The 15,807-nt window shown below is 42.0% G+C and overlaps 1 protein-coding gene across 7 annotated transcripts in view; it reads right to left on the bottom strand.

The window, feature by feature from the left end:
• TBC1D15 (TBC1 domain family member 15) overlaps positions 1–9,452 on the bottom strand; it is a 35,210-nt gene extending 25,758 nt beyond the window's left edge. For 4 of the 7 annotated variants that reach the window (XM_085569830.1, XM_085569832.1, XM_085569831.1 and 1 more), the window contains exon 1: positions 8,864–9,452. In XM_085569830.1, coding sequence (XP_085425956.1) covers positions 8,864–8,959 — 96 coding nt within the window. In that variant the 5' untranslated portion in view covers positions 8,960–9,452. The remainder of the gene's footprint in view (positions 1–8,863) is intronic. The other 3 variants (XM_021528975.3, XM_021528976.3, XM_085569833.1) reach the window with 1 other exon arrangement.
• Positions 9,453–15,807: the final 6,355 nt, after the last annotated feature.

The following is a 15,807-nucleotide window of genomic DNA, read 5'->3' as shown; positions in this document are numbered from 1 at the left end:
TTTCTATCCAAAAAGATCCTCCTTTTCAAATTCAGTTCATTCAAACAAAGCAACCTTGACATTTATTTAAATTTTACCTTCTAGCTATATGGACCCAATCTATCATGGAAACTAGTCAGAAATATGAACCAGTTGTCAATCACTGGGACAGCTGCCCCAGCACAAAAAAAGGAAAAAAATCTATTTGTATCAGAGTTATACTGGTAGAAGAGCATGTCTGCCAAAAATGTTAGTAAGTATCATAAAGTATACCTTCTCAGTCTAGAAGATATGAGATCTAATAACTGTTTTTATTATTTTTCTGTCCATTAATCTCTCAGAAGGACAAACACTTCCTTTCATGGAAAAAGAAAATGTGTTTCCATCGCCACAGTTGTCACGCAACTGAAAAATCTTATACTGTTCTTTGTAACAGCTTCAGCTCCCTGTGCCACGCTCCACCAAAACCAAAGCACATACTCAAAACTTCAGAGGCTGTTTGTAAAACAGAGGTCTGGTCACAAAGCACCTTATTCCCCTCATACTGTTATTTAAGAGAAAATCTCCAAGTTTGAAAGGCCAGAAGGCCAAGCTGCTGAGATTTTTCTTTTCCAATCACAAGCCTGATCTATTTATTTACTTTTTCCAACAGTTAACTGGAACTGTAACTAATTTAAGAAAGAGATAACATTGATTGTACAAAAGAATATCTAGATATTTTTTCACAGTTAATCCCTTTGCAGAAAATTTTGGGAGTTACCATATTGAATTCTTCAAAATACTGAGCCACTCTATTCAGCAGTACTTTGTAAGGTAACTCCACAAATGCATTTGAACAACAGAGTTTGCAAATGTGGTAGCACCCGAAAATTAGCTACACTGGGTAGCTATATTTCACACAATGTTCTTAGCAAGCTGAAAATTCAAAAATGCTATTAAGTATTCTTACAGAACTTTACAGTAAAACATAGCTTGTTACAGATTTTTGTTTTCTGGTACTGCAACACTAGCAAGCAATTAAAACTCAGTTTAAAGACTAAAAGTAATGTTAAATTACATGTACAAGTAATTAGTACTAAGGAAGGGATCAAATTTAAAGACAGTATACCCATAGTTAGATTTGAGTAAAACCCCATCCATCAGTAGACAACTGCTACTAAACTTAGTAGCTCAACCTCACACACCATATGGCCTGCAAAGGTTTTTGCTCAGGGCCTCTGCAGCTCAATACTCAGGGAAACACCTGATGAGTCAGCACACTTCGACCTCTTAAACATTCAAGAAAACAGATTTCAAAACTAAGTAATGGCTTCACACATTGCCTCTTGCCTAAGCAGTAGGTTACTGCAGAACATGCAAAAAGGCATAAATGTTGGAGGATGACCCGAAGCATCAGGAAAATACCAAGGATTTGTGTAAGGTTTGCATGCGACAGCTACGTACTGAGATCCTACATATGGAGAGAGTAGAAGGAACTAGATACAGCCAGGACAAGATAATGAGACTGATGACCTCTCATAAGCTGTTGAAGTAACTATAACCCCTCCAAACCCAACCCAAATCTGCTTCTGTATCACCTGTCAATCCCCTTGGCATAGGAAAGCAACATAACCTTTTTGAAATCTTGATAATCTTTAGTCTTTAGTGAATTAGGAAGGCTTCATTACCCACTGTGTGAAAGAATTCAAGAGTTTTAAAGAATATTATCAGCTCAGTTAGTCCATTACACTTTTTGTATTATAAGACAGGAAAACACCCTACTGGCTCACCTTGGTTTTGTACTATTCATTATTTTACATATTCATCATGGGATCCTTTACAAAGGTGAGAAGTATGCAGAGACAAGCTCAATCTTACGTTTTGTTTTCATATGATTAGAGCCATCACTCTTCCCCTAAATCTACACAAAATCAGTAAGTCCATAATAAAAAAAAGACAAGTTGATGTTAATAAGTGCATACCACAGGTCACTAGATAATTCTACATGTCCCTAGGATTTTAATAAAATCCCAAAAGTATCCCTCACCCCAGTATTACAGCCCTTCCAACCATCCAGCTAATAAGAATTCTGTGTTCTGCAGTCTATCCACTGGTCCCTGAAACAGAACCTCGGGGAAGAAATGCCCTTTGTGTTGCTCACATGCTCGAGGCAATGACAAGGCCTCACTACAGACTTAAACAGCAATTGTTCTGTTTTCTTCTGTACCTGTTTGCAAACATCTACTGAACTGCCCACAGAGATGCGTATGTCACAGGTTTAGATGTTATTACCTACATGAAAGTCAGACTCTGCTGGCTCCACAACGAAAACACAAATGAAAAAAGAAGAGTGTTTATTGAAAGCACACACCAACACAACCAAAGCAAATGAAGATGTAATGTGACAGAAGCTGAATAATTTTGAAAATAACTTGATTTCAAATAAATTTTAATTATATCTTGTGGCCATATATTTGAATTACTGAAAGATTTTCAGACATTTTACTAGCTTAAAGCTAGTTCTATGAAGAACAGATTTATCTATCCATGGTATCCTTAAGTTCCTAGAATACTTCAAGTAATAAGCATTACTTAAGGCAACATAAGACTGTAAAAGCATTCAGCTGGCAACTATTTCGCTAAGAACATTATGGAGACAGTAGGAAAAAAGTATGCTTTAAGTATTACTTTTTAATAATCCTTAAGTCTCAAGTTTGAAATAAGATGTACCTCAGAAGCTCATGCTTGTAAGTCTTTAGTGCTTATCAAGTAGTCCGTGCTGGCAGTATACAAGCACAATTTACAGTGTATTTTTTGTCCAGTTCTATTGAATGAAAACTAGACCCATTGCCTGTCTGTTTCAGAATCCCTCCAAAAGCTAAACATTTATTTACATTTCCAAAAGCTAGTGAGCCACTCTGACCTGTTTCTTTTTTTCCATGGGTGCTACAGAGGTCGAAGGCAAATTCACTATTCATCTGATCAGTCACTGAAAGCACTGTACCACACAGAGACAACTGCTATTCCAAGTCATATCCTGACTGAGGGTCTGTACAAACAGGGAACCACAGCAGAAAATTCAGGAAAGCTGCACAAAGCAATAGCTGTATACCCACCTACTATTAAAAAACAGACAGAAGCAGTAGGATGTAGGCTCAGTTTACATGTCATGGCATATGCTAGTTAAGGCTCTGGAAAACTCTTCAAGTATTTATAGTCTGTGTCCAGCAAAAAATAGGTTTCTGAAGTCCCACCATTGCCCCAATAACATTTTCTGAGAAATAAACTGCACCATTCTTAATATCATAAGGACACAGCATGGACACTGCATATCTCCATATTTCTATTGTTCTGCTTACACTGGGCAGCAAACAGGCAACGTATGTAGGATTTTTGTTGTTTAAGACATGTATGAGCAGAAGACCTTTGGGATGCTACACCAACAATATATGACAGACTACAAGCAAAGCCTTGTGATTTAATGCTTGCTATTCAATAGCAATTAACAACCCTGTGCTACCTGCTAGTGAAAGATGACAACATTGCACCCTAAGACAATGAAGTATAGACAACAAATAAAAGGAGAGCTAAGATCTGGGGCTACCACAGAACAGTATGGTCCTGCCATCTTCACCCATGTATTTTCCACCCTGCCTGTGCTGAGCCTAAGTATTAGCTGTCACCATGTGCACTGATTGCGTACTGATCTCCTGTTCCTAGGACTGTCACATACCAACAACCTGTCAAACACAGAATACTTGAGAGAAAGGAGAAGCACTTCAACTCTCCCAGATAGTTTGTCCCATGTTTCAGACACTTCATACTCTCACCCTGTCTTCTTCACTCCCCTTTTCTGCCAGAGAGCACAGCCTGAGGCCAGCACTGCTCTGCCAAGATGCCATCCAGCATCTCATAACAGACGCACTTTGAAGCTCTTACATAGTCAATCAGCTCAATTACTGCTCTGGAGTAAGTTACAAACTATGGCACACTGTAAATACTGATATTAACAGCTTTTCAATAGCAGTTACTTCATTTTTTGCTCCACGTTAGAGAATCAGGTAGGATTCAACAGCTGAAACAGCAAACAGACATGTTCATAATAAAGTGACTGAGTAGAAAAGTCTGAATGCTCTGCAAACTTCAAATTGAGGGAAAATGGCTACGTCCACAAACATCAACAACAGATATAGCAGCTGTGCAGCACCTTATTTTCAGATTCTAATGGAAAGGAAACAGAACAAAAAAATGCAACATAGTGAGGAAACAATTACAGGCCAATAAAATTAATTCAGACAATGGCTGGCATAAGTGACCTTGCATCCACGAAACAAAGCATCTTAGCTTATAACTATGCATTAAGTAAAAAGAAATATAACTCAAAATAAAAGTCTACATTATGCTGCTTGAATTTCTACCTTCCTCTTTGGAATAAGTAATGTTTGCCCAAAGCTTACTCACACATCCACTGCTAAAGTGTGACTGGGCACATTTAAGTACCTATGCATCAAAAGTCTGTTTCCAATGACTAGGTGCCAATACATTTGAGTGCTCCACAAAACATCAAGCCAACATTAACTTGATCAACATGATCTTCTGCTCTACAGAAGATATGTTACAATATCTGGCATATGAATCGTAATAAAACACAAATCACAGAATGGTTTGGGACCTTAATGATCATCTAGCTGCAAGCCCCCTGCAATGGGCAGGCAACATTCCACTAGACCAGGTTACTCACAGCCCTATACAGCCTCATGTTGAACACCTCCAGGGATCGGGAGTAGACAACCTCTCTGGGCAATCTGTTTCAGTGTTCTCATTACACTCAGAGCAAAGAACTTCTTCCTGATACCCAATCTAAACCTATGCTTCCCCTTCAGCTGAAGGCTATTGCCCCTCATCCTATCACTACATTCCTGTGGGAAAAATCCCTCTCCAGCTCTCTTGTAAGTCCCCTTTACATACTGGAAGGCACTCCAGAGTGTTATGGAGCCTTCTCTTCTCCAGACCAAAAACCTCAACTCTCTCAGCCTTCCTTCACAGAAGAGGTGCTCCAGCTCTCTGACTATCTTCATACCCTCTTTGCTACATTGCATCTATGCTTGTGGTGGGGACTCCAGAGATGGACACAATACTCCACATGGTGTCCTATGAGGGCACAGGAGAGAGGGAAAACCATCTCCCGTGATCTGCTGACCACACTGCTTTTGATGTGGTCCAAAACACAGTTGGCTTTCTGAGCTGCAGGTGGACACTTGAGTCATACTGAGTTTTTCTCCTGTGAACACCCTTTAGTTTTTCTCCCCTGAACTCATCTCAATCCATTCTACACCCAGCCTGTACTTGTGCTTGGGATTGGCCCACAGACCTTACACTTGGCCTTGTTGAACCTTGTATGCCTTTTATTTGCTGAGCTTGTGGCTCAACATTTTTTCCCAAGAAAGTAACATTTCACACCTGCCAGACTTAAAAACACCCAATGTCTAGGTCTGGGAGGGGTGGAGAGAGACAGAATCCAACAAATGTTGTTCATGTTGTGACAAATATGAGAAAGCTATCAACACCAGGAACTACATAAGTCTCCTACTGCACCACAGTACATATTTCAAGCTCTGTCTCACGTGCTCTGAAGATTTCTTGATCTACAGGGTATTTCTGCTACTCATGCAAAAATAGCAGGGCATCAGGGAAAATACAAGTCTGTTCAGGGTACTGACAGCAAGAGCTTCAGGTAGTAACCCACTGGTCCTATTGTAAGCACTTCTGCAAAGAGAAATCCTTAATGAATAGAAAATAAAAAGAAAATACAGAAATTTCAGAATTATCACTGAACTGCTTTACATTCAAGCATAATAAAGCCTTAAGTAAATTCAAGAGAGACAGTCGTCTGTTCACACAGAAAACCCACGAAGTACAGTATAATCAAAAAGGATTATGATTGTATTCACAGTAAATTATAAAAGCTGAAAAATATATAACAAATATTTTCAATCAAATGCTTAATAAAATGGCACAATGTAATAATACAGGAGCCTCTGTGCACTCACATTTAACTAGTAGAAGGTGGAACAAGACACTGCCTATCCCACAGAATAGATAAACACCTAAAATCATTCACTGTATCTATGCCAACAAAATACATGAAGGATGCAAAGCTAATTTTAATACCATATTTTAAAAAACAAAACAATCTTCCACTGCAAGCACAAATCCCCTCCCCAACACCACTATTTAGTAATAGCTCCCTGAACACTTCTAGTTGCTGAAATGGCCAGACATCTGAGCTCAGAGATAAAGCTCAGATGCTTGGCCAGTTAACACTCTGAAACTTTAACTCCAAGAGCAAGAGCACAAGCAAGTGAAAAATAACTTTTCTGACAGCCCATGTGTCAATTGGTAACTTGAGAAAGATCTAACAGCCCATGTGCTGAAGATACTCTGACCTCCAAGAACATTAAAAAAGAATCATTACTGTCTTTAGATCAGCTGCAATAATCACCTGTATACCGACAGACTGAAATTGAAGCTTGTACTTCTCCCCATACACAATTTTTAGCTCATTTTCTAACAGTTTTCTGTTATATACAGAGTAGGGTCTCTGAATAAAATAAGGAAACTGCCATTTTTTAAGTAATAAAAAGAGAGAAAATGTACTTGTTTTCATAAAGTATAATATGTTTATAATATATAAATATACCTATTTACATGAAGTCAAAAGCTCTAAAAATAAATGACCTTACTACCAAGTTACTTCCAGAAAAAACTAGCAACTCTAAGAAAGGGCAAAAACTGAAGCTCATACTGTTCTAGGGCAGATAGTAATTTATAAAGAATGAGTCACATCTCCAGAATTCAACTGCAGTAACTTTTCCTGAACCGAGTTAACCATCCATATAGAGAAAAACACTGATAAGAACCTCATGAGAGGTTCCAGCAAGGGAAAAAAAAAAAAAACAAAACAGGACAAAAGTCCAAGTAAAGTAGTGATGAGATAACAACATTTTTAATTCATATCCCATGGAGCAGAAACCAGAGACTACATGAAATAGCTGGATTCTGAATCTACTGATATAAATAATGTCTTGGAAATAAAAACAAACAAACAAACAATACAAAACCAAACAAATAAAACCCCAAAAACCTGCAATAGAGAAGAGAAAGGCAAACAGGGTAAAAATATAATAGAAACCACAATCTTATATGGTTTGCTAAAACAAGTCTTTGTGAAAGTTGAAACAATGCAGGCTATCCCAGCTGCTTAATATACTGCCATGTGCTTTCCATGGGAACCACTTAGTGTAATATTTTGCAGAAAGCAGAACATACGTTAAAATACATTACTTTCATGTGATAAGATCTGCCACATGAGAATAAAGCATCCCACAAACTACCTATTGTTCTTTCGGAAAGCTACCATCTGAAACACCCCATTACAACAAATTGCACAGCCAGAAGGAACACTGCAGTTAACCTGGGACATCCACAACTTGTAGAAACACTGACGTGCAAAAGTCCTGAAGTGAGAACACTGGGTCTGTACCAACCTACACTGCATTTATTCCACCTGAAGTTTGTAAGCCGTTCCAAAATCTTGCTGCCACTCAAAGGAACAATTTGTGGTCCAATGTGCTCCCAACAGAAAACTAAGCCAGATAAAAGTAAGCACAGCTGGATGTATTATTTCAGCTTGCTAGATCTAATCCCTGGCAGATCAAATGAGTACAGTATCCAAGAAAGCAACAGTGCAACACACAGGTGGGGAAATACAGAGAAGGATGGAACTGGTCCTGAGAGCAGTGAAACGTCAAATCAGCCCAGCCACTTCATGAAGTTTGGGAAAACACAACTGTCATTTTTCCTCTGTGTTAAAAGAGACATGGCAAAGAATGTTACTGAATTATAAGTTGCATTAGTATTGTGGATGTGGCATAACTAAAGCCGTTTTGCAATGTCTTAGAGATGTAGTCTTAGGCAAACAGGGCTCTTGGAAAGGAACAAAGAATACACAGCAAATTTACAAACAACTATCCACAACCATTCTAACATCTCATATAAACCATCATAATACAGCTGCTTTCACAAGAGACATTCTGAAGAAGATCCTGATAAAAGCCTAAGTAGAAAAGTAAAAACAACCTGAAAAATTAAAATATTAAAATATTTATCTAAAAAATTAAAATATTGCCGTTCATCCAATAAACTTCTGTGTTGATATTAAAATGGATAAAACCAGACAAGGAACTTGTCTGTATACATAAAAATTGGATGTGCATAGGTAGAAACAGCTGGGAGGACAGTATGGTTATCTTTTTATATACACACTCAACAGCAGTAAAGAACATAAAAATAAAGTTGCAAAAGCTCCAGCTGCAGAAATTCCCTGCTCCAACAATTCTGGTTGAAACGGATCTGGTAAGGTGGCACAAAGTAAGAACTCTACGGGATTTTCGTGCTATAGCTAAGGGCACTCCTCAGCACCCTCGGAGAAGCGCAGACGTGGCTAATGACGTGTGTTCTCAAATGCCGAGACCAGCGTGAACTGAAACGATCATCTTCTGCGCCGTGCTGGAAAAGTGAAACTGCAGACTATCACACACTCACTCACCATGGCTACTACATACAATCGGACACCACACCGAGATTTTAAATCCTAAATAAAGGGTCCACATGCTTGAGAACACTGCATTGCAAAGCAACACTTTCAGAAGACAGAATCATGAAATAAAACTATTTCTACAAAAAAACAATACGGACGCAATTCGCATCTGTTGACGGGGGCGGAGGGAAACAGTGGGTGTTGCTTGTACCTCCCCCTCCTGCGAGCTCAGTCCCTGCCAAGCAATAATGCTTCGTTCCGGAACGCTCGGCAAGGATCCACGACATACAAATAATTTTTAATTACCAAATTATAGGACTGACAAGGCTTTGTACCCACGCCGGGGGCAGGTTCCCACACACTACCAGCGCGCAGGCCGGGGGAAAGGCCACTACCGTCCATGAGCACCTCCGGGCCACGCAGACGGGACAAGCCGCGTTCCTCTGCCTCGGGCCGAGAGCCAGCGCGGCCGCAGAGCTGCCGGCCGCGGCGGAGCGGGCTCCTGCCGCCCGGGGCCGGAGCCGAGCTGCCCGGGCGCTGCCCGGCCGCCAGGTGCAGCAAGGGCCCCAGTTCCGCCCGCCGGCCGCCTCGGCCTCCGGCGCTCAGGGCCCGCGGCCGCTGCCGGCGCCCGGCCCGGCCTGCCCGAGGCCAGGACGGCACGTTCCCGGAGAGGCGGCCCCGTCAGGCGACACCCGCACGGCGGGAGAAAAGGCACCCTCACGCCATTCAGCGGCCCGACCCCCCTTCCCCGCGACTCCCGCCACCTAGCGTGACCCAGCGCCCGACACGGCGCGTCCCGCGGGGGGAGAGGCGGGAGAGGCCGGCGCCGCCGCCGCCCGCCCCCATTACCTTGCCGCTCGGCGGCGCCGCCGCCATGTTGCCCACGAGTGTTTATGGTGACGTAGCACTCCTCACGTGCTTCCCCGCCGCGCCACAACAACGGCGCCACAGCTGCGTGCCGCGCATGCGCACTGCGCGGGGCCAGGCGGAGCCCGGGGCGGAAAGACCGTGAATGGGGAGCGAGGGCTGGCTGAGCTGAACTGCGGCCCGGCACTGCGAGCGAGGGCTGGCTGAGCCGAACCGCGGCCCGGCACCGGGAGCGAGGGCTGGCTGAGCCGAACCGCGGCCCGGCACCGGGAGCGAGGGCTGGCTGAGCCGAACCGCGGCCCGGCACTGCGAGCGAGGGCTGGCTGAGCCGAACCGCGGCCCGGCACCGGGAGCGAGGGCTGGCTGAGCCGAACCGCGGCCCGGCACCGGGAGGGGGCTGGCTGAGCCGAACTGCGGCCCGGCACCGGGAGCGAGGGCTGGCTGAGCCGAACTGCGGCCCGGCACCGCGAGCGAGGGCTGGCTGAGCTGTCCCGTTCCCAACTGCGGCCCGGCACCGGGAGGGGGCTGGCTGCGCTGTCCCGTTCCAGAAGCGGTGGCCGCGGTCCGGCGCTCATGTTGAATCCCAGCACACACGCTCCCTCTGGGAGGCTGGCCAGTGTGGCTGCAGTGCCCAGCCGCGGGCCCCGCGGCGACCCCTCCACAGCGTGCGAGTACGGCGGCGAGGAGGAAAGGAGATTGTTCTTCGTCAGAGCTCCCTGAGATTGCAGTTGTAACTTGAGCAATGTTGTATAGTTGATATAAAACACACATCATACTCTCTCAAATTATTTTCTTTCTCTTTCCACTGTTGTCATAGAATAACAGAATAGTTTGGGTTGGAAGGGACATTAAAGATCGTCTAGCTCCAGCCACGCTGCCATGGCCAGGGACACCTTCCACTGAATCAGGTTGCTCAAAGCCCCATCCAACCTGGCCTCGAACACTGCCAGGGACGGACATCCAGAACTCGTCTTTGGAACCCGTCCCAGTGCCTCACCACCCACACAGGAAAGAATTTCTCTCTAATATCTAAACCTACTCTCTGCCTGTTGGAAGCCATTCCCCCTTGTCATCCCCTTGCAAAAAGTCTCTCTCCAGCTAACTTTCAGACCCCCTTTAGGTACTGGAAAGTGCTATGAGATCTCAATGTTAATATCACAGTACCCACAGGCACTACTAAGCTGCCCTAATACTCATACACCAGATTTTTAATGTTAGTGAAAAATACAGTACTTTCAAGATGGTAGTTTCTAGCACATAATGCATTCAACACATCAAGGGACAAAGGAAAATCTTAATTACAATCTCATCTATTTTAGCAAATATTCGGCTTTCATATGTGTACAGATTTATAAAGCCCAAAACAATTCTGTAAAACTCAATGGATTTTGATTGGTCTTATTTATCTGAAACAGTATATTATGTGTGGTATTACTTTTAAAAAATTGTCTCTCACGTAATGTCTGAAATATAATAAAGATGTTTTTTAAGACATTGGTTATATTCCAACAATACCATCAGATATTTTGAGCAAACAGTACATCCCCAAACACTGTTTATTTGAAACAGACAAATGAGATGCTTGCAGGGAAGTGATTTGCTTCTCTGAAGGAGCAAAGGTAATTTATTGGGTTTTGGGACGGGTTAGTTGGGGGTTTTTATTTCTGTCATAAAGTGGCATTATAATTCCCTTGTAACTTTTTGAATTAAAAACTCATTTAGTTACATTAATACCCATACCATACTTACCTCAGAAAACCAGATTTGCAATTTTCAAGACAAATACTGACCTGCTTCAAAGTTGGAAAAGCCTGTTGTGACTTTTTGTATATAAGCATGCATAAAGATGAGAAAATTAAATAAAAACACAGTCAGATGACAAGTTCTTGTAGTAATACCTAGGTCTGGAAAGCTGTATCAGTGTAGCAAAAATGGACACCTTAACTTTGGTAGTCCTTTTATTTAAATTTAATAAGGACATGGTGTCCTTATTATTTAGTGTCACAGTAAATACAAGGGAGAAGGCTACACATTAAAAATGCATCACCATATATTAATTGTTTTGAGGAGTGCAATTGTTTTAGCCATCTTCCACATCAGTTTCATCTCATTTGGTTTCCCATGTGTTCATTTTGATCCTTTCCTTTTCCTACCCTTTTCCTTTGTTTCTTACTCCTTGCAATGTAACCATACCTGAGTTTCACACCCATCTGTAATCCTATTTCCTCTGCACTTCCTTTTCATCTCTAACCTCCCTATAATTTGCAATGAACACTAGGGACTTCTTTGATTAGTTCCATTGCATCCCCTACTCTGGCTCTTCAATGAAACTGCTTTGTCAAGGTTTCTTTCCTAGGAGAAGCTCAAAATTGAGATTCACATTTCCACTTTGTTAGCCAAGCCACAATCTACAATGACTCCTTGAGATCTGATCTCTTTACTAGAATGACTGCCAGCTTCTAGTTCTCCTGTCTCTTGGACTTGATCATTAGCATATTGAATCAAAGACTGTTTCTTTGTAGGAAATTGTGTCAATAAATACATATTTATCACATGACTCATCACCATATTTCTACCATAGCAATTAATTCTGATCCAAATTAAAATCTCTTATCATTGTAGGCAGCTAACAGTAAAATAGTTTTACTTTCCTCCAAATTCTCTTGGCAGTCATCTCTCTCTCTTCAATATCAATAGCCATATGTCTCCAGGGCCCACAGCTTAGTTGATGCCTTAGCCTTAGAGAATATTCTGGACTTTTTCATGCTTTACCTAACTCCCTTGCTGACATTTTCTAGTACAACAGCACTAAATCATAACTTTCCCCATCTATCCACACAGCTAATTATTTTTTCTTGTAACATTCTGTTTGCTGACAGTGACTAATACCATTTTGATATGTACAGACTTCTGCAGAATGTTTGTGTCAATCATCCAGTCCATATTATTTTAACCCTCTCATCTGAATTCCTCCTGCTCATCTACCCACTCTCACCCTTCTACAGGGCCCAAGATAAAATGCCATTATTCATTTATAGGACAATTACCGCCCACTCTCACTCACTGCCAAAGGACCTGCTTCTACCCAGTCAGCTCAATGCTAGACTTTGCCTATTATTTGTAAAATTTGCACACAAGTTGTATGAAAGGCTTTTTCCTCAAGCTGACCTTCATGGAGCTGTCAACTAAATAAAAAATTAAAAGTTAAATCCCATTTGTGCTGCTCTCAGCATACCAGTCACCACTTACCTTGGTGTCAAGGCCAGTATGTTTCAGAGAACTCTCAGTCCCACAGACCAATTTACTCCATGAGATGTACATGTCCATCTTATAGCTACTTACCCAATCTTGGGCCTTCTCCCTTGTTGTTTAGTAAATTATCATTGCATAACAATGTGTACATTGTTACTAAAGATGAGGAGCAAAATTACTCTTTGTTACCAGGTTGCTCTATCAAAGGACTGCTGAAAGGTTGAAACTGGCAGGAATTTTTAGAGATCATCTAATCCAACCCTCCTGCCCAGAGCAGATCACAAATGATTACTCAGGGCTTTATAAAGTTTGAGGTTTGAGAATCTTCAAGAATATACATATCACAACCTCCTCAGTCAAGTTGTTTCATCAGTGTTTGGTTGCTTTTGGAATGCCAAAGCTTTTTCTTATGCTTAAATTGAATTTCTTGTATTTCACTTTGGGTCCATTTTGTCATTGAATACCACTAAAGAGACCAGCTCTGCCTTCTTTACTCCCTCTCATAATCTATTTTTAGACACTGAAAAGATCCTCTGAGCCTTCTAGAGACTGAACAGTCTGACATCTGTCAGCGTCTCTTCATATGACAGATGGCCCATTCTCCTAATTGCCTTTGATTGCCCTTCATAGGTCTCACTCCAGGATGTCAGTGTCTCCATTTTGCCAGGGCATCCAGCACTAGACCCAGCATTCCAGGACTCTCTCTGGAGGGTTGAAGAACTATCATCACCCCTCAGCTTGCTGGCAGTGCTCTTCCTGATGGAGCCCAGGATGGCTTTATTTTCTGGCTCGTGACTGACTTGTGCACAGTTTTTGACACTCAGATACCTTAGTGCAAAACTACTCCCTACCTACATTATTGATGCATTACCTTATTGCACTTTACAAACCTGAATGATACACAACAGCAAGTTCCACAGGCCGACATGATGCTGGCAGGTCCCTCTCCCTTCTCCATAAGCCTATTAAGAAAACAATTGCACAGTCTGTAGCTCTATGCTGAAGTCCAACATTTCACACGCTACAGGAATGGGCATCTAAGGAGGATATCTTTAGCCTGAGGGCTCACTCTTTGTTGGATTTTAATTAACCATCTGCTCTAACACTTCTGTCACATAAAAGGTAGTCACAGCACACCAGCCAGCACTACTGAGCGTACAGCCAGAGTGTTCCTGGCTTTCCCGTGGCTTCTATTGCAGTCACAGCTGCAAGCATAGCTATTACTGCTGTGCCAAAGCTGCAGCAGCTGCTATTGTTGTTCACACAGCTATTTCAGCAGAGTTCCAAGATACTTTCATGTATACAGAAGTGTCATCTGCCCACATGCTCAACCACATGAAAACCTGGCCAATACAAGACAAGTGCAGATTCTGTCAAGTCCTTCCATCACAGGCTTAATTTGTACAAACAACCCCACAGCAGAGGAACAAAGAAAAACAGTACCAAAAATACCTTTCCCTTTGATCTTTATTTCTTCTCAGAGGAAATGGATGTATTCCAAGCCTTGCATGGCAGATGCAACCCACAATTTTTCTAGGCTACTCCAGTTTGTCACAGACCACAAAGAGATAGTAAATGTGGTGCTGTCCTGGACTCAGTGCAGCAAGTCACCCAGGAGGTAACTGCAGACTAGGCTTTTCAAGTTCCTCATACTTTAAGAGGTACCAGTCCTCAGCATTAATTGTACTGTAGACAATAAAGGAAATATCCAAGGATTTATCTGTGAAATGCTCTTATTTTCCCCATGCAAGAGAAAAAGATTTTTAAAAATTCCTCCCATTCTATTCCACCATTAGGAAAGCAGGACGGAGATCAGTCCCTGCCTACATTCATACAGGTCAACCAAGAATGCCTGGAGTACAGATCAGCCTTTGCATTTTATTATTAGTTTGCTCTTTTATGTAATTACGGACCATACCATTTACAGTTTCTCAGATGAATACGTAGAGATGGGGTTGGGGTCAGCACAGCCACTGCAAGCAGGCAGCATATAAATGTGATTTTAAGGGCAGAAGAGGAGTAAAGCACCTGGATTAAAGCTGCATTATGCCATCTGCTTTCAAAGCCAGAGCTCCTTGTGCACCCTGGCCTAATTTATTTGCCAGAAAATGTAGCCTCTGGGACCACTTAGGATCTTCTCTACTTACCAATTGTTTCTACCTCAAAACAGAAACTGAGAGATGAAGACAGGATAGCCTTTCTAACCTGTTCCTCAAAGAAAACATAAACCCCCCACTAACTGCACAAGTAGTGTATGTAGCTAGAGTATTGTTCCTTGCTTAGCTGCCTTCTGCCACAAGGTTAGACAAGAATGAGGACAAACTAAGTATACACAGGCCAAAACTAAAAGGAAGGAAATGCCATAATCCCAGCAGCACTTATTTGTATTTGCAGTGTGAAAACATGGAGATGTAACAAGACATCAAGGCATGTATGCTGGATGATGAGATTTCTTGAAGTATTTGCAGTGCCATATTTTGTATATCCTTAAGCACAGCACTAAGTTCATGTTTGTGAGCTTGACTTTTTTTTATCTGTGTATCAATACAATTCCATAATATGAATCAACCCAAAACACCCAGGAGTTGTCACACAAGAAAAAAGTAACTGACCATCACTTTACAATAGCTTTTTTCTCTCAGTGGGGCATAAAATTGTGGGGTTTTTAAATACAAAAGAAGCAGAGTAGATACATGAATGCTCTGCATTTGTTATGCAAGGAGAAATTCATGATTGCATCAGCCTCCACAGAGGGCAGCTGGAAGCTATCCGACAGTGATGACTAAACAGAAACTGATCTGTTGTTTGCCGATTGGCACACCAGTATTGCCAACACTAGGAATGCAGCACAGAAGACAAACAGTTGCAACCCTATCACTTTGACATATACATCATAATAACAACAAACATTTCCTGGAAAGAGCAGAAAAGTAACAGAGCAATTGTTTTAGTGTGAGGGCAGTCAATGTTTACTTCTTGATCTTAATTTGCCACATAATCATCTTCAGAGATCACTTCATTTCCCATACAGGCTGAAATCCCCAAGTCTCTGAAAAGAAAAGGTGCACATAGTGCTAAGCGCTGCAATATTCACATACTGAAAGGATTCATTGCACACAATTGATTGGAGA

This window comes from Lonchura striata, chromosome 1A (genome assembly GCF_050655825.1).
Source record: "Lonchura striata isolate lonStrDom1 chromosome 1A, ASM5065582v1, whole genome shotgun sequence".
Lineage (NCBI taxonomy): Eukaryota > Metazoa > Chordata > Aves > Passeriformes > Estrildidae > Lonchura > Lonchura striata.
Note: the sequence above shows the minus strand (reverse complement) of the source record. Positions and strands in the feature narration are given on the sequence as shown.